This window comes from Sturnira hondurensis, unplaced genomic scaffold (assembly GCF_014824575.4).
Source record: "Sturnira hondurensis isolate 20B ecotype Veracruz unplaced genomic scaffold, ASM1482457v3 Scaffold0016663, whole genome shotgun sequence".
In the NCBI taxonomy this organism is placed as follows: Eukaryota; Metazoa; Chordata; class Mammalia; order Chiroptera; family Phyllostomidae; genus Sturnira; species Sturnira hondurensis.
In genome coordinates this window covers 8,661,768-8,689,612 of record NW_028089294.1, presented here as the reverse complement: position 1 = coordinate 8,689,612, position 27,845 = coordinate 8,661,768, and the positions used below count along the sequence as shown (strand labels likewise).

The window sequence follows — 27,845 nt, the reverse complement described above, 5'->3', positions numbered from 1 at the left end:
TCTGGTTAGAGCCAACCTACATCACAATTGATCCGCCTACATGTGGGGAGTCATCAAACTGCAGTCTGACCGAGCAGGACTGCGTTTACGGCTTCAGCGTCGACAGCAGTGGTTGTCAGACTTGTCAGTGCAAGAGCAGTAAGTACACAGAAGACTGGTTTGGGGGGGGGGTTTCCCCCCGAGCCTACTATGACATTGTCAAAGCATGCTATGTGATGGAATGTTTTTTGCATTTCTGTTCATGGCATTCCCTTAGCAAGCTGAAAGAAGAAGAAAATAATTGTACTCAACACAAACAAATAGGCTGTCATTTGGGGAAAACAAACTGCTTCTTTACTCTGGTTTTCATCTTCATTCCTGTGTATTCAGATGCTCCTGCATAGCCAGCTGCATCCTGGGTACAGCCCTCGGAGGTCCGAGGACATATTTGTAACTGCCCTGTTTTAACATAACCTTGCTGGGGTCATTCCGTGACAAGGAGGTCCCCCACACAGAGGGCGTCACATTCCGTGTGTGGCTGTCATAATCCTTAGCATGTGCTTCACTTTGTTGACCCCTGCTTTCCTCCACGTGGATTCTAGTCAGGCCCCCAAGGCATGACCTCTGAAACCTGATAGAGTCTGTGACATTTCATCTACATACACATGGAACACCGTTGTCCTTCATGTGTAAAATGATGTCAAATTCCCCTGATTCAAATTTACTTTGAAAATACATATCTTCATTCCCCTCAGGCGTTCCCCAGGTGGTACACTTTCTAGGACTCTTGTGGTCCTTTCCATCTTTTGACACACTTACAGGATGTCCTTGCCCTCAGGCGTGGCCCCGCAACAAACCAGATGCTCCAGAATGTGCTGCAGTCAGCGCAGCTCTGCGGCGCGGTCCAAGTTCGCACGGGCCCTTTGAGTTGCATGCTGCTGCTGGCTCACACGGACTGTGCAAGCGGCTGGGACCCGGGGTGCTTCTTGTCGCAGTCACTGCCGTTAGCTGGTTCTCATCTCTTCTGTATTTGAACATTTGAATTTTTTTTTAATGACCTAAAGGACACATTTACCAAGAAATTATCTGGAGAGTTTCAAACTGTTTTCCAACTAGTTGGGATATTTTTAAATCTTGAAAATATGATTTCCTACCTCATCTAGGCCTCCAGCTTAGAGTAAATAAGCATAACTTCAATGTCCCCATCTCACACATTGAACTGAAGTTAAGTCATACAGAATGCAGGACAGATTCCTGTAGACCCAAAGACCTTCTTGACAAATGACCGTGGACGTAAATCTCACTCCCTTGGGGGAGTCATTCAGCTAATAACATGTCACCTCCATCTCCACGTGGGAGTCTTGAAACATTCGACCCGTATCTTATCTGCAGTCAAAATATATGGTCTTTGTAGCATCCCTTTGCTGGGAAGCCCATTTTAAATTTAAAATGCAGTTACTGGGGTCTGGCTAGTTCTTCATGAGCCTAGGCTGGCTCCTGGTGGTCCTGGCTCTCTTTTCTAAATGTCACAAACCTCATGTTTAGCAATTCTTTCTGCAGAATTTTCCGCTGTGAATGTCAAGCTTAGTTTCTGAAGTTTTAGAATCCTTTGTCTTTTTTTTAATTGACCCTTGGCCTCCTTCAGTTTTCTGAACTCACTCTCCATTCTCTCTGGTCTCTCCTAAACATAGACAATGCTTCTATAATAAGCAGGTTCTTTGTGAGCCTCTGGGTGTAATTATCCTGGGCTCAGAGACCTGGAATTACTTAATGCAAATAGGTGCTCACTTTCCAATTTATCTGTTATTGTGCACTTTCTATTCGTCTTAATCTTCATTATTCAGTCCTCTCTGTTGTAAGAATATTTTGATATGAAAGAGAAATACAAAATAGGAGTCGAGTAATTTGGCTTTCTTAATTGCATGTTGTCATCCCTCCATTTGCATGATGGAGTTCGTGCTAAACCCAAGTTTATAAACGTGACCATGGGGATTGCCGTCTCTACATTTCCCATAAGCCTCTAGCCATCCCGGGCTGTCCCACCTTCCAACCAGTTGTTTCTGTTCCCAGGAGGCCAGTCCCTGCCATGCACCTGTCTGCCTTTTATAGCTCCCTCTGGGAACCCAGTCCACAGGGGAGCTGCCTTGGCAGGCACATTGGTTTACATAAATGGCCAACTTTGTTTTTTGACAGCCACATAATTAGTGATTGTACCAGGAAGCATTTATATTTTAATCCTCCTTATCTCCCGTGAGCGACACATCCTTTCTGATCATGGGAGGGCACCCCAATTTTTTTTCTGAAGTTTTTGATGTCTAAAAATACAGATGTCATTGTTTTTAATCACCCCACCTGCCACCTTCACGTGGGCTTTGCTGTTATGAATCTTTTGGCCCCACGATCGTGCTTACATAAGACCCCCACCCCTTCGCAGTGAGCCCTTTGTAGTTAAGTCCAAAGAAGCAGTCTCCCTTCAGTTATCAAAGCAAGTCTAAGACCTACCACTGGCATTTTGCGAGTTGGGACTATTCGGAAAATTCTGCTCTGCCTGTCTTTGTGTTACTGTTGCATTCTGGCTTTATGAAAGGAATGTCCATGCGTACCACCTGTTTGCAGCTCCATTTCATTAACGTGTAGAAAGAAACATGTACAGGAGACTGACAGAAATCATTTGTCAATGATTTTTTTCACATGCAAACTTTTATTAGCCATTTATTCTTTGCAAATTTTATCTATTTGCAGGGTTAGCTAGTCTTCCTCCCTCCTCCCTCTCCCCTCTCTTCTTCCTTTGCCTGGTGTAGATAAGCATCTGCCGAGCTCTAGCTACTGTAGTAGGTGTTAATGCCACAAAGTTAGATAAATTAAAAGAGCTGCCCTATGCAAAAAAAAAAAAAAAAATTGTACCCGACACACTAATGAAATATCATTTCAAGCCAAGTTCTATAACTCACGAAAGTATATTCTATTATGAGGGTGCTTTGGTCCCGTAGGAGAATCTGAGCACTTGTTTAGACCAGAGTAGGGAAGTGGCTGACCCATCTCCCCGGCCCACACTCTCCGTGCTCAGCAGCTGTTGGTGTGTGAATGAGCAGGGAACCATCAGAACTAGGGATGCCATTGGACATCTTTCTTGTCTGAAATACTCTCTGAAGTCTCGCCGTTCTGACCATGTAACCATATTTCACATTGAGATTCTCAACCTGGGTTCATCTTCTGTTCTCTTACTCACTGCCACCGTATACCTAAGAGTGTAATTAAACACCAGGTGGAATTTCTCCGTCTGACCTCATCATCGGAAGCCTAGTCATGGAGCATTCTGCTCTCAGCCCTGCAGTCGAGGTCCTGATTATCGGACAGGTTTGGAAGCCACACCTTCGGGAGGGGAGTCCAGTTAAAGCGAAGTACCCCGCCTCCTGTGGCGGCGGGGACCCAACCCTCTTCCAGGCTCTGGCATCACGCTGACTGGCCTCCACCACAGCAAGTGGCTTTACTTCTCTGGGCCTCTGTGTCGTCTGTATCTGGGAAGGGCAGATGACAACCCCTAACTAATGGGTTATTTTTTGAGGATTAGATGAATGTGTGCAAAGCTAGCGCTACTCACTGGCATATGGTAGTTGTTTATGCCCCACGATAGCTGTTTTATGACATCCATTTCTGAGTCAGCCCAAGTTGCCGAGGAAAGTCCCCAGCTCCCCCTTTGTTCCTACTCCAGCCTGCCTTCGGTTCTTCCTGTCCTCTGAGGGCACTCACGCAAACAACTTTCCTGTTACGTTTCATTTGAACCCTCAAATACTCTCGTTCTCTTTCACCCAGTTTTGGGGAAAAGGAAGTTCTGTGTCGTGAAGGACTGCGTGAAAGTGTGTTCTTCTCCCCATTGCAGCTACTTGATGAGTCGTGGTTTTGTCCACATTTCTCCCAAACATCATTTTTCTGCATCCCACCAAAAAGCCTGCTGTACTTGCCATGGTCCTGACCGTCGATAACTTAAGTTTTCTGGCAGGATTATACCTTGTTTAAGTAGACAGCCTGGCATCAAGATTTCTTAGAAGTAAGATTAGCCCCAGAATAAATTTTTTTCCTCCTGTTCATTGGGTGGTGGTTTACTCATTCACTTTTGTCTCCCATTCATCTAGCATTTGTTGAGTGCCTACTGTTTGCCAGGCACTAGGAATATGAGAAATATCCAAATGGACCTTATCTTCATTAGTGTAGTGAATGTGTTGGTAATGTTGGTAATATGCTAGTGTGTTGTAATGGTACTGCAACATAATCAAGCATATGATACACAATCACTTTTAAGACCGAAATTAAAACCCAGTAAGGAACATGCCCTTCAAAGCACATGGAAGCTGTGACAGAGGATTCTTTTGTTTCAACTTATAACAAAAACCATTCTTATAACCCTGCTAAGCAAAGTACTGTATCCAGTGACTACAGAGAAATTTAAATTATCCCTGACTCCTTTTCTCAAGGGCATATTTAGAATAAAGAAAAATGTGGAAAATGTTTAAGAAAGTACAGTAGCAACAAAAATGAAACAAGTCATTTGGATAATATACTGATAACCTCACACTATTGGTACAAGCTATTAATAACATTACTTCTTAAACAAAAATACTTGCTGCTGTTAAACAGACTTCAGCTTAGTATATGAGCTATATGTCGTAAGTGACATTTATATAAATTAAATACCATTCATCCTTTGACATCTTATTTTCTACACCTTTAAGTCAAGTCGATTCGCTGGACTATTTGTGATGTCTCCACTTTTAATATCTTTTAATTCTAGAATGAAAAATGTTTCCATCTAGAAACCAGTGAAGATGTAGACAGTTAATGGTAGCAGAAAGAAAAGGCCTTTTTCGGGGAACATAGATCTGAACATAGATGAACCAGGCATCTAAAGGGGGTTGTGGCATCAAATAGAGGGAGGAAGGCTTCCCGCTTTTTATGTCGCTGTAACTCCGATCAAACATTTAATCAGGGTCTCGATCGGGACCACCATTGACAGTGTTGCATTTCTTTATTTACTAGCTTCAGGCACTTCCTGGTGTTCTTACCTGTCAGAGCAGGTGGGTGGGCACTGCCAGACCCAGAGGGAAGTGTGCAGCGAAGAGGAAGGGCAGCCAAACTCTAGCCGCCCCCCTCCCCCACCCTGCCGACACTGTGCTCGGTGTGAGCCAGAGGGTGCTCACCTGCAGTGAAGTGTGAATGGATGGTGCCTGCCACGGCTGTGCCACCCCCTGGCCTGGGAGCCAACGTCTCTTTTCCTCCAGAGTGAGGAGAGAGTTCACTTTCCCTTCAATGATAATTTCCCCCTATGGATTAGGAAGCATTTACAGATCACAGGAAAGTCAAAATGCTGAACAATTCTGAACCCAAAGCCACCATTCTTTCTTTGGTTGCCTTGAGTGAGGTTCCAAAGCTTTTCAAACAAATTTATATTCCCCCCCACCCATCTGTGAATAACGTGCTTCTGATCTGTCTGTGCTTCTCTTTATGTAGCTGTTGGCCTTGATGGTACATTTCTTTTTTTTTTTGAAAAAGCCCATAATTGTTACAGTATTTCAGAAACTTTTCAATACTACCGAAGTAAGTCTTTTTTTTATGCTGTTATTTTCCTGTTAATCTGGAAGCCTTGATGAGAGTGCAGGAGTGATTAACTAGAACATTAGTTGATTGGTTCATTCTGCAAGTACTCATGGAACACTCCCTCCTTGCTAAGCATCATGACAACCCCGGGACTGCATGGATACAGAAAAGGGGTTCCTGCCCTGGAGCCCCTTCTGTTGGGAACGCCGAGACCCTGCAGGCCGAGACCCTGCAGGCCGAGCCCCTAGCGTGCTGACGTGCCCACGGGGCAGCACTGCAGCACCCCACCCTGCGTGGCGTGGCCTGGCTGCTGTCCCTGAACACCTCGAACGTTTGTTCTAGCAGCAGCCTTTGCTTGACAGTCTCTTCTATTGCAAAGCAGAGGTGGTGGAAGGCAAATTTAGTTTTTAATCACATTTTTTAAACTTGGTGAGGCAACAGTTTTCTTTAAGGCTGAATATTGAAGCCTGTTGTGGATTAAGATCTATGGAAACACTTGTGTTTTTTTTTAAAGGACTAGAAAAATAAAGGCACAAAGGTGGTGAGACTCCAAAGTTTCAAGGAATTTAATGCCCAGGGATGCGGACTCCGGAAAGTCCTCAGAGTGTGTTTAATTCGTCTGTTTCCCAACCTAATCTGCTTGGTGCTGTGCCTTAAACGTTCGCGCAACAGAGAAATGGGCTCTCAGCTTGGATTTCAGTGTTAAAGAAATGGGGCTAGCAAGTCTTCTCCCTCCTTGTCACGGGGGAGAGATGAAAAAAGGTGACCTTTCAAGTCATAAAATTACAGATTTTTAGATGAGACATTTAGAATTTGGCTTTTAAGGATGCAAATAAGTAATCAGCTGTTTCCCAGTGTAACACAGACCCACGAGGTTATGTTAAGTACGTTTAACGAAAGGTTCATGGTAATGACAAAGTAGAAAATTATACCATAAATCACATTTTCCTTTTTAAAAGATAGCAAATTAAATATTCCAGCACTGCCAGCTAGGATGCATGAGAGATGCCATCTTAAAATATTAATGTAAAACATAAGCTCATTTTACCTATTCATTGTAGCTAAGGTTTAATTTTAGATGAGAAGACATGTGTGCGGAAGGGACAAGTGAGTTGTGCTTCTCCCAGTAACCTAGGCATTATTTATAATATTTTGCTTCAAGGATGTCCAGGTGAAGTAAAGGTTAATTTACTAGTTCGCCAGCAGTAGTCTCTGCATCCCGTCTCACTAATCCCTGCAGAGCAATGATCAAACGTGGTCATACCTTCACTGTCAGAATTTGAGTACCTGGCAGATTCCGTGGTTAATTTAGACAAGTTCCATCACCAAGCATGCTCTCCTTACCTAGCATTGTTATTTTCTGTCTTATGCGGTTCACCCCTATACTATGCCTTTTAAAATCTTTCTAGAAGACTTCTATTAAACTAATATTTCTGGTAGTTTCTTCTGCCAGTCACCATTGCTTCTTTGTTTTCTTCTCTAAACTAGTAAGTTAAACCTGACCCATAGGGGCCACTCCGAGCATTTCAAATGGGGGGTGTTAAATGTCAATTAGATATTTCTTTGGCAGGGGTATACTTTAGTCGTTTAACTGAGGATATCCATATACCTGGATATTGGCCACCAGGAGAGAGAGAAAGAGCTAAATGAACCACTCGCTATCATGTTGTAGGAGATGAACTTTTTAAGGAAAGGGTAAGAAATCCTTTAGGCTTCATTATGTAGTATGCAGGGGTTACATGGTAACATCTGAAACTTGTCAGAGCAAACACGTGTGAACATTTAGGAACATGCATTATTATGGTCATGCGGTGGTGACAAAAGAGATAATGAAATTTTAGGTGTAAGTTTCTACTTCTCACATTTTATCAGTACATGGTAATTAGTAGTTTCAGGTGACTAGCGAGAAGAAATTTCATGAAAAAATATCAGTTTCATCCACACCGCAATCAGTATGCACCAGCCCCATTAGAGGGATAACGGGGAAGAAGAGGAAGGGTCTAGTTAAGGAAGATTTATAAAGGACCCATGGACGGGGACAGCAGCAGGGTGGGGACTGACTGAGGGAGAGGGGTGGGCGGAGCAGGGCAGAGCAATGGCAGGGAAATTGGGAAACCATAATTGACCAACAATAAAAAGTATGTACTTCAGAAATCGAGTTCTCAGCGTTGGACTTTATTTTGCATATTACCCAGAACGTGGAGTTATGTTGGGATAACCACAAAATAGCATCACCTGTGCGTTTCACCCACTCCTGTTGCTGAGGCGGAGCTGGGAAATGCACACGTGTGGAGAACGGGAGGGCAGGGGAAGGCGCCGAAGCGTCGATGGGTTCTGCCCGGTTCCGCTTGGCAAGGCGCATGTCGCATGTCTCCGCAGGGGAGGAGCTGTGCAGGGGCCTCAAGCAAGGCTGCTCGTTGGACTGCCCCTTCGGCTTCCTCACGGACGACCACAACTGCGAGATCTGTTCGTGCCGCCCTCGGCCCAAGAAGTGCAGGTTCAGATTCACAGACTGTGACAAGGACTGTCCGTTTGGATACCAGTACGTATTTCTGAATTCCGAACATCTGTTCTTCCTTGGCTGTGACTTGGCGAAACGTCTGTGCCTGTGTTCGTTAGCTGTTTCGTGTCTTTGCGAATGAATCAACGAGACACTGAGTCCAGAATGTCTGTGTGCGTTTTGTCGGGTGACTGAGAAAGGAGGGAGGGGATGGTGGCCCCACAGTCAGGTTTTACTCTTCTCCACTAGGAAGATGGGCCAGAGCCTTGTCGAGACTCTCGGGGCCTGTTCTAGGGGACTTCTCCACGCAGGGGCCCTGGGACACTGCGGGGGGAGTGGAATTGTCACGCCCCGGTTGTGGAGGTGCTGTACCCTTCGCTACTGCCCAGGGACTGTTTGGTAATGACGTATTTAATCCGCTGTTAAGGTCAGTTGACAGGAACGCACTTGCAGCACCGAGCGTTCTTACCTGTCGTGCCTTCATATCTGGCCTGGGCACCAGTCCGTAGTCTATAATGGTTTATCTCTGTAGGTAGCACTAGATTTTATGAAGATAAGGACCATGACTTGTGTTTTCAAATACCCTTGATTGAGTCAGAGCCCATATGCCAAAGTCAGATTATCCCGGGGTCGGGGGCAGTACAGTCCAGAACAGACAGTTCACATTTGTTCCCCAGTGTCCGTGTCAGCGTCTGTCCCTGCCTTTGTATCAGGCTGGTCCCTTAAAAAATTACCTGGCAGAATAGTATATTATCATTCCTTTCTTGGTTCCCTTCCATTTTAGTTCTGCCTTTGCAATTTGACGTATTTATAATGCACTACTCATAGTAAGGGACATAGAGCCGTCATATCCTGCCCATCTTATTAAAGTCGTCATTTTTATTCTTCTTGGAAATGCCAGCTTGGCAAGGGAATGGAGAGTCTTAATTTTAATTGCATAAAATGGGGACATTAATCTTAAAAGTTTCCCAAGTAAATCATTGGTCTTAATCCTAAAATATGAATACTATGCCAATAATAAATACATATTTCTTAGCTTAACTAGTAATGTAGAATGAATTATTATCATAACAGTAGCTACAACTACTTGATACAGTATTACTATAGCTTGGAATGAAGGCTGCATTCAAGTCCAGTCTTCATCTCAGTGAGAAATCTCTCAGAGCAGGGTCCCCCGCCCCTGGGCCATACCACATCCCTCCCTCTGCAACCTGTTAGGAACCAGGCCGCACAGCAGGAGGTGAACAGGGGAGAGCAAGAAGCTTCGCTTACTGCCTAAGCTCTGCCTCCTGTCTCTCCCTCCCCCCACCCATGGAAAAATCATCTTCCACGAAATCAGTTGTTGGTGCCAGAAAGGTTGGGGACCTCTGTGTTAGAGGACTGTGGGTGTCACTTTGTATTCCTGTCAGTAAGCACACTCAGGGAGGACCAGGTTGACCACAGAGGAGAACTGAGGACCGCATTAGCTAGAACAGTAGCCTCCTCTCCAGCTGCACTAGCTAGGGCAGCAATCGGAAGGCGAAACCTTGGCCAGACACCACGTGGGCGGGTGGGGTCGAAGGCGGCCGTTGGGACTCCTTGCACCCGCCTGTGGAGTAGAGTGTTCCTGTAGGTAAATGCATCAAGAAGGGGGGGGGGGGGGCAGTGCGTGGATGGATGAATAAATGAGCAAACAAATCAGTTAAAGCCTTGATAGGTCTTGAAAATCACATAGTGTAAGACATGTGTACAGTTTGTTTAATTCTTTGTTCTTATTGTGTTAAAATAAACAAGGAGACCCTTTTACCTAGCAGACCGTAGCAGTAGCAGTGATGATGCAGGTGGTGGCCCAGGGGTTTCCTGTAGGGCTTTTTCTAGAGCCTCTTAATTTTGCCCAAGATGTGAAAGAACAAGGATTTTTTTTTTTTTGAACACTCTATTGCCACTTAGGGCTAAAGGGATGGTGAAACCTGAGGGTAAACAGCATAAGCCCTCGCAGAAAGGAAGTGTGAGTCTGAGAGGGGTCAGTCCTGCGGCCAGTGAGCAGGAAACCAAGGAAAGGGCGCTCTCCTTTTGTCATGGGCCGTGACCTCTTTTTCAGAAAAAAAAATTATTGGCAATTTTTTTTGTCCAGAAAATCTCCACGTAATTTATAAATGTATTCTTATGTATTTAAAATCATCTTTCCAGTCAGCACAAAACATAGGCACTCTAGCCTACTTAAGGAAGAAAAGTTGAGCCAGCCTCTTTTTCCCTGTGCCCCACCCCCACCCACTTCCGTCTCCCCCCGTGGATGGAGCGTGTTTCATTCAGCTGCTGCTCTCTTCCAAGTGACGAAGTGACTGCTGGGCATGGAGTGTGGAACCACTCAGGGCTTCTATTCCTTTTCGTTCGTGTCACATCCCCAGCTCTGTAGGTCCTTAACTCCTTCCACCTCCTATAAGTTTCAGTAGATTTCTCATCAACATTTTACTGAAATTTCTCAGAGCACGTGGTCAATGAAGAAGCCTATAGCCCATACAAAAGCAGGACCTTTGTCCCTAGTGCTGGCCTCCAACACTGACCACCAATATATCCATCACCAGCCCGTTCACAGAGTGGCACATCCATCCTGTTAGGTTGTGGGACCACTTTTCCTAATTAAATACAACAGTCCTGTTCCTGGGATTTTGACATTTACATCCCAGAAGCACATGAGCAACTCTCAGCCTTGGCCATGGATGGAGGCGGGTCATGGCCACAGGGAGCTCATTACACATGGCCCCAGGAGATTTTGAGAGCAAAAGTCAAGTCATTCTGCTTAGTAACAATATCACTTCAGGGACCCTTTAGGTCTGAGTGCTTGGGCGTCATTGAAGACTTTTGGATTTTTCTGACCTCTGACAAAATTTCACTTAACCCAGGAAGAATAAGCACGGCTGTGACATCTGTCGCTGTAGGAAGTGCCCAGAGCTGCCCTGCAGAGGTAAGTGTGAAGGCGTGACCCTCTCCCCACCCCCAGAGCACCCAGGGACCCAGCAACAAAGAACAGAAGGACGTTATGTAAATGACACAATTTCAGTGATTGCTGTCTACTCTACCACAAATGTCCCTCTCTGGGGGACCATCCCTCTCCCTCTCTTAATAGGATAAAAGCTCACAACAGAAGTTATGATAAGCCTGTAACAGACAAGTGCACTGACCAAATTAATCACTGCTTGGCTCGTCAGTCTCACTTGTCTCGGGAACTTTAGCCTCCAGCACTTTTATCCTGACCTCCCTGGTTCCCCTCTGTCCCCGGCGGAAGGCTACAACGGACACAGCGAAGGTCCCTTTGCACCCCCCCCCCCCGAGCTGGGCGTGGCTGAGCAGTCTGCTCATGTTTTCTGGTCACCCTGCTTCCATGAGAATTTTGACTGCAGCTCAGTGAGCACATGCCAGCCTGTCGTTGTGTGTAGGCGCGAACCCCAGGGTGCCTTTCATCTGGGGCTTTCCTGGGGCTTTGCTCCCGCTCGGGGGATGGTCCTGACGCCAGACAGTGTGCGCCTCCAGCAGCGCCCTTGTCCCCAACCCAGCCCGGCTGCCTGCCCCACTGTGTTTTAGTCAGCAGCAAGAGCCACAGATGAAGCCATTAAAGGTCCCTGGAGTTCATTCTGTGTGTTTTCAAAGGTGGACAGTTGCCACCTGAATGGTGTTTTAAGGGGTCAAAATAAACAAAAATCTAGTCACTGCTTTCATTGTTCTGCAGACGCAACTGCATTAGTTGGTGGGAGCCCAGGACTTTCCCACTGGGTGACTTCTGAAGTGATTATTCTGCATATATGAAATATGTGGGTAACATTTGCTGGGATGTCAATGCTTGTTTATTATATAAAAATGAGAAAGTTGAATGAAAGGAGTAAAACTCAACTATAATCCCACCAGTAGGAGAGAAATATATTTGCAAGGGTTTTTCTATTTTTATTTTTTCAAAACTGAGAGCGTAGAAACTTATGTTTTTTCCATGCGTGAGCCATCTTTTGTAGGCGTGCCTTTGGGTGGCTGGGTGGTGTCACCTGTGAGGACACCGCAGGCTATGTCTCCTGTGCAGTAGCTGCATCTTCACCGAGGCTGCCTTCTGTCTGTGCAGAGGTCCCCGCGTCCACCAAGTCGCCCATCCTGTCGGGCACCTGCCTGTCCATGGATGGCTACCCTCACAAAAACCAGGAGAGCTGGCACGACGGGTGCCGAGAGTGCTACTGTCACAACGGGCGGGAGATGTGCGCCCTGATCGCCTGCCCGGTGCCTGCCTGCAGCAGCCCCACCATCCGGCCGGGGCAGTGCTGCCCATCCTGCTCAGGTAAAAGTGGGCTGTTGCCGTGCGTGTTCCCTGAGCGAATCATCTCTGCCTAGCAGGGTCTGGTCCCATTGGTGGCTCCGGGTGGCTCTAGGCAGGGACGGGAGTGGGGGAGGTGCAGGGGGACGAGCTGGAACACATTTCAGTTCTTCTTGGCGTTTGTCAGCAACAGCCACAAAGTCAGCCAGGTGCTACAGATTATTAGCCAATGGCCAAAGAAAATTCTAAACTTCTCAACACTACTAATTTTTGAATGGTGCACTCAATTACATCGGTCTCTGAACTACATTTGTGTAAAGGTTTATAAGTGCATGTACTTAAATTTCCTTTCTCTATTTTATGGAGAGGGTAGTAAGGCTGAACATCACAGTTAATTGAGAGATTGGTGTTAATTTTATTCCATAAAAGCTTATTATTTATAAAGCAATCTCGGAGATGGAGGGGATGACTGAAGTCTGTAGCTATTGCTCTTTTTTAAATTAATGGACCTGTGGCGTTCTTGCCAAACAGAGAAATTGAAAGTGACCTAACATCCAAAACATTTAAAATCATAATAATGGTCATCAAGATGAGTTTCCAGAAGAGCAGAACTGAGAGAACTCATGGGGGTCTGACCTCGGGTTGCCAGTAACAGTATTATTACGATACCTCACCTAGTGCCTGGCATCCAAAGAGCTCATCAGTTCTGTATCCATTACTTCTTCCTCTGTGCAGGCCGCTTTACGTTGGGGAAAAATACACTTACACCATTTTTCGTTTGGCAAACAAAGATTAGGTCTTTTACCCAGTAGTATGGCCGCTGGAAAGCTAGGGAGAAGGAAGTTCCCCATTCTTACATCAGATTTCTTTTAGAGTCGAAATGGACTTGTCAGATTTTGGAGTCATGGTTACTCTCCCCCTAGTCCGCCTTGGTCCCGCATCTCCCCTTGGACCAGTCCACTTCTGGGGTGGACACAGTGGGGAACTGAGTGGGCAGGGGACACTGCACGTCTCTTCCAGCTCCGCGATTCTACACTCCTCGTGTCTACAGGATCCAAGTGACAGGCAGCCCTCGGGGCCCCTGTAAAGGACCAGGCCGCAGAGGGCACTGTGTTCCATTTCTTCCCATGATTTGGGCAGATGTGCTCTGCATTGAAACCATTTCCTTGTACACGTGTTTTGCCAGTGAAAACTCACTCCTGTCCACTGCAGCAGAAGCTAAACGAGCAATCTGACAAGACAAAGCTCTGTGTTGACTCTTCGGAGAAGGAAAAACGTGTTCCGGCAGACACCCCTTACTTCCATCAGAAGCCCCAGTGCGTCATGGAGTGCGGGCCGAGCCTGGGTCTCTGCTGAACACACACCCTCATTGAAGGCGGGGTCAGGCTGGTGGCAAGGCAGAGATGTTCTCAGAGCAGGTGGTTGGCTTAGGGACTGACAGTTAGTGGAGCCAAAGCTAGTGTCCTCTGTTGTAGAGCTGTGGTAAGTGCAAATGCAGACACACGCACACCCAGTTACTGCCGTGTTATTGTGGGCGCATGTGTGAAAACATATATGTTGTACATTGCTCTACAGGAGTGGACAAAAAATGTACATAATACAAATAAATAATACAATGAGTAATGAAGAAAAACACAAGAATAAACTCTCACAGATTTGCGACTGTAAACCTACTTTGGTCCACCCCTGTGTATGGCTGCATAGACACATTGTCTCCAAGTATCTTTGTTTGAGTGATTTGTCACCTACAGATTTTTCTGCCTGGAGACCCTAGAACAGCTGCATTCATGGACTCTTGCCTTAAAGAATATTTTCTCCCCTCTCCATTCAAGAATCAGCTGGATTTGGGGTTTGGCCCCTCCCTCCCCTGGCCGAGCTAAGCGAGCAGCTCCTAAACTCTTCTGATGGAAGATTTACCAAACGATATTGTTTTCTAGTTTTTTTCACTCTCTTTCTCACCCTCTACTTTACCTCCTCTAGCTCCGTCTCTCTGGCCACTCTCGTGCTTTGCCTCGAGGTACCCAGCACATACACAGAGCTAAGGGAGTTATTAGCAAAGAGACCAGCAAGCATCATTTCTCTTCTGGCCACCTCTCTCTCCCAGCCTTTAGAGGGGCAGATTACATCCGTCTTCTCCGCGTCCCTTTGAAAGCAGTAAGGGGGTCTCCTTCCAGCATTAGTGTTTTGATGCTCTTTGGAACAGTGTTTTGCTTTCTCTGTAAACCACAAGAAAGGCACTTTTGTCAGCTCGCCCCAGCTCCATTTTCCTTTCGCCTTCCTCTCCACTTTCCTCATTCCCTGGAAGCCTTGGTCCAGGGGCTCACAAATATCAGCTTCGGCTGACATCAGTTTTCTGTCGCATGTCCGCTTGGTCAAAGTTGCAGTCTTACAAGTTCCCCTGAGATGGAGCTGCATGAACAGTGACCTCCTCAACTGGAGGTCCGCCCCCTTCGCTGCACCTCATCAGTGTGGACTCTCATGCTGGCCACCCCTTGGAAATGACAGCCTGGGAGCCCTCGGGTGATTCCAGCTCTGGGCGTCTGCACAGACAGGGTGGGTCTTCGGGGGCTGGATCTCCACGGAGCGCCAGCCCTGCGCTCGCCGCGTTGTCTCCAGACTGCTGCTCGGTGGGGCTCGACTCTGTCAACACCTCCTTGAAATGCTTGTTGTATTTGGATTACATGGGTTTGGTTAACGTCTTCATACTTCTCACTTCCTCAGCACAACTTCAGGGCCACTCCCAGTTCCTCTAGACACTGTCAACATTGAATTCCCTCTCTGTCATTATCACCTCACCAAGAGGCAGCCAGAATCGCCTCTCCCCTGGGGAAAGAAAGCATAGTCATCATCAGCCTCTGAGCATTCACCTCGCTGCGTGATGCTCTTGCCAGACAAATGTTTATTCTCAGGTGAGGGTTTTCCGACCTTTGATTCTGCAAAAACATTCCTGCTCAGTTTGCTGGCAGGGGACCTAGATTGGGGAGTGGCCTGCTCAACAGCAGGATTCATTTCCAAGTGTAAACGTACTCAGGGTCCCAGAGATAATGGAGACGACGGAGCACAGAGCAGTTGGACATTGTGTTGAACCTGGAGGCATGTCCACAGTATGGACATAGACTTGGGTTCAAATCCCCTGTCTGCCCTTAATACTGAGCCCTCAGTTTCTTCCTATGTAAAATAGGTTAACAGCACCTACCTCGCAAGGTTGATGTAAAGAGTAAATGAAGTAACACATGTAGGGCACTTTGCATGGAAATTCACGATAGCAAACATTCACGTAAATTTTTTAAATCTCATTCTAAACAGTTTCTACATTTTCACAGAGATCCCCTGAGAGGCTCTAGTTCTTTTCTCTAGGGTAGGAGTTCTCTCTTCTGTGATTTAATACTCTTGTGAGATTCTCTCATTATTATTGATAAATTCACACCGCTTGAATCTTCCTAAAGCTCACTCTTCCGCTGTTGCCTTCAGTTTACTTCGGTGCATGGAGTATTCCCTTCACTCTTCTCTTGCTAAGAGCAGAGTGAGTCAGCCCACAGTCAGTTCATTTCCGTCCCTTAAAGCAGACACCAGGTTCTCCGAGCACTGGTGTGATTGCTGACGAACCGTTTCTCATGCTCCGATTTTGTGTCCTTCCTCAGATGATCTCGTGGTGCAGAAGCCAGAGCTCAGCGGCCCCTCCATTTGCCACGCGCCCGGGGGAGAGTACTTCGTAGAAGGAGAAACGTGGAACATAGACTCCTGTACTCAGTGCACCTGCCACAGCGGGCGGGTGCTGTGTGAGACCGAGGTGTGCCCGCCCCTGCTCTGCCAGAACCCCTCGCGCACCCAGGATTCCTGCTGCCCACAGTGTGCAGGTAACCAGTGCCAGGCCAGACACACGCGGCAGGAGGGCTGCCACTCAGCTTTGTCACTGTGCGGGGCCAGCAGGTCAAACCCCGTGTGGGAGGGTCCCAACACCCGTCCCCCAGGCAGGAACACGTGGCAGCCTGCTTTCTAAATTCACCCCCTCTGGGGGCCACATATTTGTGAAGTGAGTGTTCCAGGCACCTGAGTTGACTTTTAGAACAACAACAACAACAAAAAAAGGTGATTGTTTCTGCCGTTTTCTTCACCCTGCGTCTCTTTGGCACAGCAGGACTTCCTCCACACGGAATTGCTGCACCAGATTATTCCAGACCATTTTGCTGATGTTGAAAGTCACCTTTGCCTTTAACAAATGGGAAGGGCTGTTACTGATAAATAATACCAACAATGGTTTTTGACATAAGGGTGGTGAAGATTCTTGGAGAATGTTAAACAGGAATCACTGAAATACACATCATGCTTGCTCCCTCAAACCTGTGATGATTAATAAGTTAATACCCAAAAGAATTGAGTGACTAGCACTGAATGTGCGAAGAGTAATATTGTTTTATTCCTTTTTATTCTCAGATCATCTGGCCGTAGCTGGAAAATTTATGGTCATGAAACAAATTTAATCAAATTTTGTCAGCATTTTAAACATAAGTTACTGGTTTGTAACTAAAGTAGCACTTCAAATTAACGCTAGAATGCATGACTTTTTTCCAAAAGATACCTAATTTGTATACGTAAAATTATCAAGTTGACAGGTCACTAGTTTTATTTTGTTGCTTAATCTTTCATCTTACCAATTTGAATCAATAACCATTTCCCTTCTAAATATGTATTCTTAGAGCATTTCTACTCAGTAAAACAACAACTCTTGCATTTTATTAATCCATTTATTTCACGTTGGATTATCAAGTCAGCTGGCCAGAGCCCCCTGCTCCGTCATGACATCCAGCATGGTCTGTGTCCGGACTCATTCTGGGCCGTGCCGGCTGTCCTTTTCCCCTTGCATCAGCTGGACTTGCAGGAATGGCCACACACTCACTGATGCCCGCATGCACTGCTGCCCAGGTGCAGCCGTTGTAGTACCGAATCCTTGGTGTATTAGAGCATGTCAATCTGAGAAGCTTAATTAGTGCAGCATCCTTTCTGGTATGGAAGTCGTTCATACGCATTACATCATTAGGATATGTGTAATCTAGCCTCTACCATATATTTATCATTATTACTGTTTGGTTCAGGTGCCGACCCTGCTGATGACTCTGTGTCGATCGCCCATTACCCTGATTTCCCGTCCTCCTACTAAAAACCACTCTGAGTGGTTGCTCCACCGGCGATCACAAAGTTACATCCATTCGTATTCCTTTTACAAACACTGTGGAGTGCCTGTACTGAGCCATGGAGATCCCCGGGTTAATGAAAATAGATGCAACTCCTGTCCTGTGGAGCAATGAATAACCCAAAGGGATAGCCGGGCAATCCAGTCTCTGCATTTACGTTAATAATGACAAAGTGAGAGGGTTCCCTAAAGGGAAGCGTTCAGAGCACATAAAACCCGGGAAGCTTAAACGGAAGTGGCAGGTACCTTTGGTACCACTTGTATAGGATCTGGGGGCAAACACAGGGGTGATTAAAGGAGAGGGACCAAGGTAGGGAGGAACTTCTCCGTGACCAGTGGCCCAGATTCACTGGCAGGGCCCCTGCCTAGACTCAGATCGGCCCCAAGATGGGCTGCCTGAAAGTGCGCCTCCTTTCAATGGTAAGGCTCGAGTGCTCAGAGCCGGCTCCCGAGGCAAGTGCGTATGTGCAGAGGCCCCACATTTTGTAGCGGAGCAAGGGGGAGGCGGGCCACCGCTGCATGGCTGGCTCGACTTGTCGTTTGGAAACGTGCACCTGGGCAGGGGTGCCTTTCCTTGTACATACTTTGAGAGAGAACTTGAAGTGACAGCCCTCATTTTAAATATTAGGATTTCTTTCTCTCATTTTTTTAACCCTGCATCTCTTTTGTTTCATACATCAGTATTACAAGGTGAAGAAGAGCATGTCTGGAATCTGTATTTTAAAATCAGTCACCACCCCATAATGCTGTTGATCTTTCTGAACTTTCCCTTCGTAATTGTATTACAGTGATAAAAAGATTAAAAAGCCCTAAAATGCAGAACATTAGTTTCTCCTGCCACAGTAAATGTCAACAAGTAGCAGCATCAAATGCTGTGTCACACATCTACTGCAGAGAAACACCATCTCTGCTCTTAGGGCACTTGCATTCGAAGGTGGTCCAAAAGCAGTGTGCGTGTGCAGGAGGAGAGCAGCCCCTGCAGAGCTGCGTCTCTCGTGGTCATTGTGTCTCCCGGGAGGCTTGCCATTCGCTCTGTCCCTCAGCGTCCCCTCTCCTCTGGCCCGGTTGGTGCGCGTCAGGGTCGGGAAGTGGGTTCCTGAAGATCGAACACCCTTACAGGTGATGATACTTCACCAAAGGGAAAAAGGGAGAGAGCCGAGTAAAGCAGAAATAAAAAGAATGGGTGAACCTCAGCGTGAGACCCACTAAAAGCAAAGTAAAAGAGGTAGTATTTGGAAGCAGAAGTATGAAGAAGGGATCTCTGGGGCAGGAAACATAGGGAGAGAGGCCCAAAGAAGAAGTAACAGTAGGTCGAAGGACCTTTCCGGGCAGTCGGGGCCTGGCGAGGCGTCTCCTCCTGCCTGGGGGAGAAGGCTCCAGAGGGTCCACATCTGAGCTCCAGCTCTCCCTGCAGCATTACCAGCACGTCTCAGGGTCGTCTGGGGGCTTCTCCAGGCCCCGGTAGGAGGCCTCCAGACTCTAGGACACTCACTTCAGCTGTCATTTCATAGCATTGTTGATGCTGTCCCTGCTTCGTCTTCTAAATTTTTGGACTTGGGGTCCGGCATTGCGTGAAAGGACAAAACTATCCTAACTTGCAGAAACCTGTGGGCAATTTGCAGAGCCCAGCAAGGAGTGTGAGTTGTCCTGATTTCCAGCCAGAGCAAACATTTGCGTGTCAAGCTCTTAAAAAATTCCTGGGCATGGATGACCCAGAGAGGTCACTGAGGAAGTCATCCTGTCTTAGTCGCTGACTCATTTGGATGTGTCAGCACATTCGGAGCAGTAGGACCCTCGGGGCTGGTAATAGGTACTGTGGTTACACCAGTTGAAGGAAAAGGTGTGGGCCCATTTTGTTGTGCTGGCTTCCTTCCATCCCTCAGACAGGGCCCAAAATAAAGTAACCTTGCTCCTCAAAGAGGCTGTAATTGTCAGGGCAAACTTATTGGCCCCAGGGTGTGCTCACAAGGTGGGTGGAACGGCATGCGTCATTGAGAACTGCTGACTCCCTGAGATAACTGCACGTCCATCGCAGGTATTTCTGTTTCGTGGCTGAAAATAGCCGAGTTCCTGAAGTAGAATCTGAGGGGAGGGAATGATCATTCTTATGGCCATGTGTCCACTAGGGAAGCGTAGGTCTCATAGATGTGTGCTAGGTAGGACTGTCATGGACTCGAGTCACAAAGGTGGTTGGAAGTACCTTCTCTCATCAGTGAGTTATGAGGTTGCTCAACTAACAACCTCACTAACATATTTCTCTCTGGTATGTCCCAATCATTTTTCTGCTTGAAGTTACAGTTTTCCTGTAATTTCAGTGAAAGACCAGACCCAAAGGGAAGTCTGGGTTTCCTGGTAGCATCCTTTCCCGTTTCAAGGGGTAAAAAGATCTGGGAAGCCTCCAGTCACTGTCTTTAGGTGAGAGACAGACATGATTTCTGTGGGTGCATCCTTATCACTGATTTAGTTTCCCATCATCTTCCAGCCATTAATGTGTATGGATGCCTGAGTGTTGGAATATTACATACAGGTGTTTGAGGGCGGGGGCAGTGAAAATATTTGGGTATTGCTTGCTTAGGATCACTTATTATAGCTGCAATCAAGAGAAAGCCCCACTGCAGTTTCCAAACAGGCAGACGTTCTTTTCCATGCATTACAAGATGCTCAGAGGCAGGTGTTTATCAGCATGAGTCCAGTGTCTTGGTGATGTCGAGGCCTTTCTCTTAACAGGTGGGATAAGGAGGTGCGGCTGCAGGTAACACACTCGTATTCAAGACAAGAAGAATGTGGAAGGAGGGCAGTAACGTTGCTTCCACCCTTCTTTTCAGAAAGGAAAAGCTTTCCCAGAAATCCCTGCGTTCGCTGCTAGGCCCCACTGGCCACAACCAGGTGACGGCCACCCCTAGTTGCAGGGGAAACTGGAAAAGCAAGGAGCAGGATTGTCCAGTTTGACTATACCCACTGTGACTCAAGTCCTCAACCCCACCTCCCCACACACACACAAGTATCAGGATTTTATTAAGCCAAGGGCGAAGAGTAGAGTGGATGTTGTGCAAGCGACTGGTAGAATCTCTGCAACAGATCTTTTGTGGTTTTCGTTGTTCGGCTTTAAAATTCAGCATTCTGCCTGAATCAGACTTGCCATTTCAAGACTGAGACTTTTTTTAAGGAGCGTGGCACACAAAGCCACCGTGACTGAGAGTGCTTGCTTCGAGACAGTGAAACTCACCGCGTCCCACAGTTGGGGGCCTGCAGCATCTTCTTCTCCCAACCAACCTCTTGTTCTTTTTCTTTCAGATGCACCTCTCCAGCCTTCCCCGCCCCATAATGACAGCGTGCCTAGTTACTGCAAAAACAGCGAAGGGGAGATATTCCTGGCCGCGGAGTCCTGGAAGCCTGATGTTTGTACCAGCTGCGTGTGCATGAACAGAGCGATCAGCTGTTACTCCGAGTCTTGCCCATCAGTGTCCTGTGAAAGGCCCGTGTTGAGGAAAGGCCAGTGCTGTCCCTACTGCATAGGTAAGACCAAGGAAAGCAACCCTTTGTCTCCACCTGGGGCCGCTGCGTCTGCGGTGACAGCCACTTACCTACTGGCATTTTTGAAATCTGGTTTTCTGGTCGGCATGTCAGGCAGGGGCCAGATGTGGAAGGTGTGTTTCTAAGCTAAAACGCAGTAAGAATAAAATGCCCCCAGAATGTCGTGGTGTTACAACACTGTCGCATTCCATGGGGCTGCTCTGCCGTGTCAGGGTTCCCCAGGCCAGAACTGTCACCCCGATATTTACAGCGGTCCTTTGTTCCACACCGAAGCCCTGAGTCCCATCACACTGCACCCAGTACCTGACACTCGCCGCTGCCTTGCCATCAACTAACCACCACATACGAACTTCATCGCCCACTTACAACCTCAGCTGCAGGCGATTAATTGATTTCATTTCATCCACACCATTGTCCATCTTTAGGGCCTAGGGACACAAAGTGAGGCCCGAGTAACTGACAGCCCTCTCCTTCCTGTGACCCGGAGGGCGGGGTATATCTTGTGAGCAGAGGACATATGTATATGAGCCCCTGGCATCCATACGAAAACCGGTCCTGGGGACAAAAGCCAGATGCTGTTCTGGAGCCCAGAAGGCGAGGCTCAGACAGCTGGCAGCTCTAATAAAGGCGCAGTCCCTGCTCCCAAGGCTCTCGCTCTCCTTTATCGCTTTTGTGTCAGGTAAAGCTCATAAAGTCAAGTGAAAGACGATGACGTATCTCAGTCCAGTAGTGAGCTGTATTCATTGCTGGTAGTGTGCATTTTTTGTTGGAGAATTTTGCATGCTGTCTATGCAAGTCATGGCATATATTTGGGGAGGTATCTGAGGAGAAGGAGAGATGGTCTGGGCACAGAGCTTTGTAGCAGTTCCCATGGGTGAGCCCTTGACTGGTGCTCAGGTGCATAGTGACCATGACTAGAGCTTATCAGAACAGCTCCTGTCCTTGACTGTGACCTCTGGCCTCCACACAGAGGGCCACTTCCTCTGAGTCTTCTTTTGCATGTTGGTAGACAAAAAGTAGAAAGATATTTTAAAAACATAATTTCTGCTCTCAGGAATTTTACAAAACATAGGTAATGGTCTGAGAGTATTTAAATTCATATTTAAACTCTGGATTTTCTTTTAGTAGGTTGACCATCTGTATAATTTGTTCCTTAAACCAGGATGCTTTTGAGAGTACAATGAAAGCCCTTAGTAATCTGTGACGGGACCACAGCTGTAGACCAGGAGCGTCCCAGGCAAGCTGGGCCCTGTGCGGGTTCTAGCTTTCAATGCTGGGACGCCGGGTTCCGCTGTGACACTTGTCAGCTTTGTAACTCCTGAGTGAAGCCAAAAGTACATCAAGGCACACGTCTAACTTCGAGCTGCTGCTGGTCTTGTCAAAGAGCTGACCAAAATTTCTATGAAAAGTAGCCTGCCTAGGGTCTAAATAAGATCTAAATAAACGGTCTACCTTTTTATTTTATTAAAAAGGTATACCTTTGTACTTATTTAACATAAAAAGACCACTATTTCAGGCCTGTGGGTGGAGGGAGGAGGCTGTAGAGCCAGTATCGCCATAATGAAATGTCAGAATGCCCATCTGGAAAGAGACAGTTCCTGGGCCCACCGTGGGGGGGCCGGGGCCAGGAGGCCTGTGACTGCACGTTGCCTTCTGCGGGGAGATCCAGCAGCGAATCGCTCCTATGCTGGAAGTTCTCAGATTATTTTGTTTAGGTAAAAGTTTCTGTTGTGTTTTGCTACTTAACTGACGCATTTATAAATTCGTGCATTGCTCAGATAGTACATTTATCTCCAGATGATAATGATGAATCATTTCTCTTTCTCATAAAACCAATTTAAGACATTCAGACTCATGAAAAGATAGCTGCAGGTCATGGTGTTCTATGCCCTTGCTTTAAAAAAAAATTTTTTTTTGGCTTTTACATCACCTATCCCAATTTCTGCGTCATTGAGACAATACAACTCTTCTTTAGTGTACGGAGGGAAATTCCAGCTTGGTCCCAATTTGTGATTTTGATTTTAAGTTGAATTGCAAGCACTTTCACTAAACTGTGGCTCATAGAAGCTCTTAATGGTGTACTGGGAATTCTGTTTCTGCTACATCCTCCCCCCGCAGGTACCCCTGCCCCCGCTCCTAACTGACGCAAGTGTAATTGTATCACACGAACCTGTGGTTTATCTTCAGGGGAACATATTGGGGACACTTAACATCTTCTGAGCACACTGTGTGGGGCTGCTCCTCACACTCACTCACCTTAATGCTCTGCACGTGTTGTTCTAGCACTGAAATTGCCGTGAATCCCCTTCTGTATTCTTTATACTTATTTTGCAGGTAGCCTTGTTAGATCAGCCTGCCCCGTTTGTTCCCCCGCCACCGTGTCCAAGCCTGCAAAGTCAAGTTCAGTTCATGACCGTGGTGTGGGGTTTTCTGACTCTCCAGTTTGCTCCCTCCCTTTCTCCAGGCTCACACTCCTAACAACTTCCCACCCACGTGGTCCCCCATAAGGAAGGCATGGAGCTTCACAGTATTAGTGCACCTACAGGCACTTACTGTGCCTCAGCGGCAAAGCCTGTATCAGCCTCCAGAGATCACCTGGCAAAGGAAAAAGATGGAAAGGCCCTTGTTTTGCTTGTCGTAAAGCACCCTGCTGTATCTCCAGTGGGCGGTGAAGACCGGTGCTTGCGCTATCTCCTGTCTTAGGCCTTCTCCCATTGAACCCAGCTCCTCCTTAGCCCAGATCATTGTTCCCAGGATCACACATGCTTCACCCCCACCTGCAGCCCTGGCCGCACTGTGGCTGCGGATCTCCTCCCTGGGTGAATCTGCTCCCTGAGCAGCTAGACACAGATCTCTGAACACCTCAGACCTGCCTTTAATCTGACTTTTTCTTTTCTTGTGATAAAACCCTGTAACAAAAGCATGCTTGCTTTCACCTTGTGAAGTATTCTTCTCTCTTCCCATAAGAAAAATGAAAGGCAGTAATCCCTCTAAAAGTAGTGTATTTAGGAGGTTTTGTGTGCCTTTCAGCTAAATGATCAAGTCACGAATGTGCAGTGGTGTTGCTTCTCTCTGATGTGTGAAGGCCTCACATTACGTGCGCTAATCTAGTAGGATGTGTAACACAGGCATAAGAGGACTGATGGTTAATTTTAAAAAGTGAACAGCTTTGTCTAATTACTTACAATACTGAACTCATCTTCAACCAGCAAATGATTAATAATATTTCTCCTTAATAGAGGCAATGCCTGCACCTTATGGCAAGTCAGTCTAATGTGGCATTCTGTTCCTTTGTGCTTAGATTTGTTCGTTTCTTTGGGTGCCTTTTCTCAGAGATAAATGCAGGTGCCGTCCCTTCGGAACACCTGCTGCTCATTGCACCTTTAACTCAGCCCAGGAATCTAACGTCGTAAGCACAGGGGTGGGCAGAAGTAGGTTTACCGTCGTGAGTATGCTAAACACAATGTAACCTTGAATTATCATTTATTAACTATCGTAGTATTTATTTGTTCTCCGACTGTAAGCCTACTTTTGCCCGCCCCTGTATTTAATGTTGCAGTTCTAATCTAAGATACACAACCCATGGAATTAACACATTGTCCATCTTTAGGCCGCAGTGTTATGGCATCATCATTGGAAGATTTTTCACAGCTGTTTCTCCAAGGTGTTTTCTTAAAATGATAAACTTCTGTTTCTTAAATTGGTAAACTTGTTTGTGTTGGAAAGAGAACTTACTCTGGAGCCCAAGGGCTGTGGTCCCACCTCTGGCTCGTGCTCGCCACTTGTCTCGGTGACACGACGCAGCCGTGTCTCAGTCGCCTCATCTGTGCGCTAGGAAGAAGCGTGCCATCCTGGGCATCGCTGAAGCACCACGGACGTTGGTGGTCTGCACAGGTGAACGTACTTAGTGAACAGTCTACACGACGTGAACGTAAATTGGCACCATATCTCTTCTAAGCCCAAACAAGGTGGCTATAAGCAACATACATCAAATCAATTCTGGTCTTTCACTTTAAATAGAGCACCTGTCTGCCTTTCTGCAAGAGGAAGACCTGGAGGGGGCATCCCAATGACGAGCTTTTGAAGGATGAGACTAGTTTGAGTGAAGCTGCGGTGGCGGACCTTGACCTGCACACTCGTAGCATAAAGGTCGCGCCGTGCCTGCTTCAGCCCCTGAAAGGGGGAAGCAGCACGTTTCCGAAGGGCTTGTGGGGCAGCTGGGTGAGGCCGCGCCTTGCCCACAGACCTCAGAGATTCAGTGGCCTTTCGTGCTCTGGATGCCGCCTCAAGAGAGAGAAGGGAGCTCGGTTTTTTTTTGTTAGCAAGTCCTTGAACTCGTTGACGTGACATTGAGTTCCTGGGAACAGTGCAGGGCGTTTCTCATCAGGGCAGACTGGTAGGGCAGAGACTCGGTCGGCTTCCTGCGTGCCCTTCAGCACCCTCATTTCCTTTGGCCCCCACACCACAGCCCCAGGGGTCACCGTCAGTGCTGGGGTGACTTAAACAAAAAAGGCGGGAAGCAGGAGGCTTGGCTATGTATTGTTTGGAGGGTGTAAGACTGAAAACATTCTGGTTGTCATGCACTGGACTAACTTTGGAAGGGTCTAAAGCTGTCGCCGCAAAAATAAACAGTGTTCGATTTCAGTTTGTGGAGGTCTCCACCTCCACCCTAGGAAGCGTCTCGTCTTGCTCATTCCATCAGCAGCTCTCAGGATCCTTTTCGGGCCCTCAGCTGTGTAAGCAGAAGCTCGAGTTGTTCTGGTGAACTTATCTTACTTGAAACAGTTCTGTTGCCCAGAAGGGAGACTGACGTTGCTTCCAGGGAACCCACCAGCAGGTGCCCTTTCCTTACTCCTCCTGCCTGGGAGGCTGACCCTGATCAGAGCCCTCTCGAAGTAAAGGACAGCCCCCTGTGGAAGGACTCCGTGTCTGCCAAGGAAATGTAATCAGCTGGGAGGGAGGTCCGCCCCCAGGCCCTCCAGGGGCTGGCGGAGTATTCCCACAGCTCGTGGCTGCGCCATGGTGAAATGTCACCTGTGGGTACAGACACTGGACACTCAGGGACGTCCAGGGGCCTCCCCCGAAGGTTTTCTGGACAAGATTCTGTACTCGACTCTCACACAGATAGCTTCCTGTAGGCCCTAGAGGAAATGTTACATTCTCCTGCTTATTTGGGCCGCCTCAATCTTCCACTGTGAGCGTCCCTGCCTGCCATTCAGACAGCATGACGTGTTTTCAAAACAGTCTCTGTGTCTCAGCTCCGTGAACCTACAGGCCTCTGGTTGTAGGCCTTGTGAGAAATGAGACCTCATTTAAAGTTGGAAGTACAATGTCTCCTTGAACTTTCATCCATAAAGTGCTGAATTGCCCCATAACTGATGCTTAATATAAGGATTCAGGTCTTTGAGAGATCGTCTTCTTTACATGCAGTAAGAATCAGCCAGAAATCACTGTTTAGCAATTTGACAGAATTTCGGTTGTAAATAGACCCAGACTCCCAGCCCAAGAAGCAGGTAGAATGAAAGAAAATGAACATCGTCTCCCAGCAAAGTTTGGAGGTCATGGTCAGGTCCGCTCTGACAGAGGTCAAGGCATCGTATGGAGAGATGGTAGTTGGCCTTCGCAGCAACCTTGATTCAGCTCTTTGTCTTCATAAAAATGAATTAAGAGCAGTTGTTTCATTTATTAGAAGCTAAAGGTTATTGTTAAAGTACTTGAGTTTTGAGTTAAATCAAAGGACTTTTTTGCATTTTTCGTCAAAATCCTTCAATCATTTGTTGATAGCATTACTGTGTATTCGATCTCTCTGTCTCACTAAAGTTGTCTAGACTGCCTGCATCACTGTAGCACCGTCACAGTCGAGTTACACTGTCACGTCCTTCCACAGTCCGCGGCAGTCCACGGAGCCAGCATGTTCAGGGCCGGCTGCCCTCCCCTGTGCCTGCCGGCCTCCACGGCCTCTTCGCAACCTGCACGTTATTTTCTGCATTTCTCCTTTGTCACAGTGTCTGTCCATCTCCTCTCTATGTAAAAAAAAGTAAATGGTTTCGCAAGCAGGAGACACACACATTGTGTTTAGTCTCAACGTGAGATACAGAAATGAAGACGGTGTCACAGGCCAGGGATTTCAGCGTCTTCTCAGTTAAGAAGGTGAAATATAAGGAGATGGAAGCGTCCTGTGCCTTCCTAGGGGTGAGAGAGGGAGCACTGTGATGGACTGGTCCACTTACAAGCCCAAATTCTTACAAGTAACCCCCTACCGACCTCAGTCAGCCGGGTCACTGGGGAGACCTGGCTCCTTTGTCCATGCCCTTTCCTAAATCTCATGCTACCCATAGTGCACCTGGCACCTTTCTCTAGCAGCCTAAATGATTTCTTTTAATCCCTCGAACCTCAAACTTGAGAAACCAAATGGAAGTATTACGTTGTTAGCAGGGCCAGCAATTCGCACATCTTTTCAAAACATTTGGCTCATCTCTTCGGACCTAGTCTGGAAGCATCTCCCCGAGGGTAGAGACTCCACCCCTGCGCTGCGGGTTTGGAGCACTGCGCTCTGTGGCCGCCTGCAGAAGGGCCCAGCTGCCCACACCACCCCTGCACTGGGATATTTTGCAGCGGGACTTACTCTGAGCGTAGGAACTGCCTTTAGTTTCCTGGCTGCTGAGATCCTAGAGTCAGTGACTTTCCAGGACTCGAAATAGTACACTGGAGATTTGGGAGAACTGATGCCGTTGCTAAAGCTGCCTGACTTCCTCCCAGGAAGTCAGTTACCCCTC

At 47.2% G+C, this 27,845-nt stretch overlaps 1 protein-coding gene across 1 annotated transcript in view; it reads left to right on the top strand.

Moving 5' to 3' along the window:
* The window catches only part of CRIM1 (cysteine rich transmembrane BMP regulator 1), a 178,140-nt gene that overhangs the window by 135,847 nt on the left and 14,448 nt on the right, over window positions 1–27,845 (top strand). Inside the window, exons 8-13 of the mRNA XM_037066568.1 lie at window positions 10–138; window positions 7,951–8,113; window positions 10,954–11,015; window positions 12,159–12,368; window positions 15,986–16,201; window positions 20,830–21,051. Coding sequence (XP_036922463.1) covers window positions 10–138; window positions 7,951–8,113; window positions 10,954–11,015; window positions 12,159–12,368; window positions 15,986–16,201; window positions 20,830–21,051 — 1,002 coding nt within the window. The remainder of the gene's footprint in view (window positions 1–9; window positions 139–7,950; window positions 8,114–10,953; window positions 11,016–12,158; window positions 12,369–15,985; window positions 16,202–20,829; window positions 21,052–27,845) is intronic.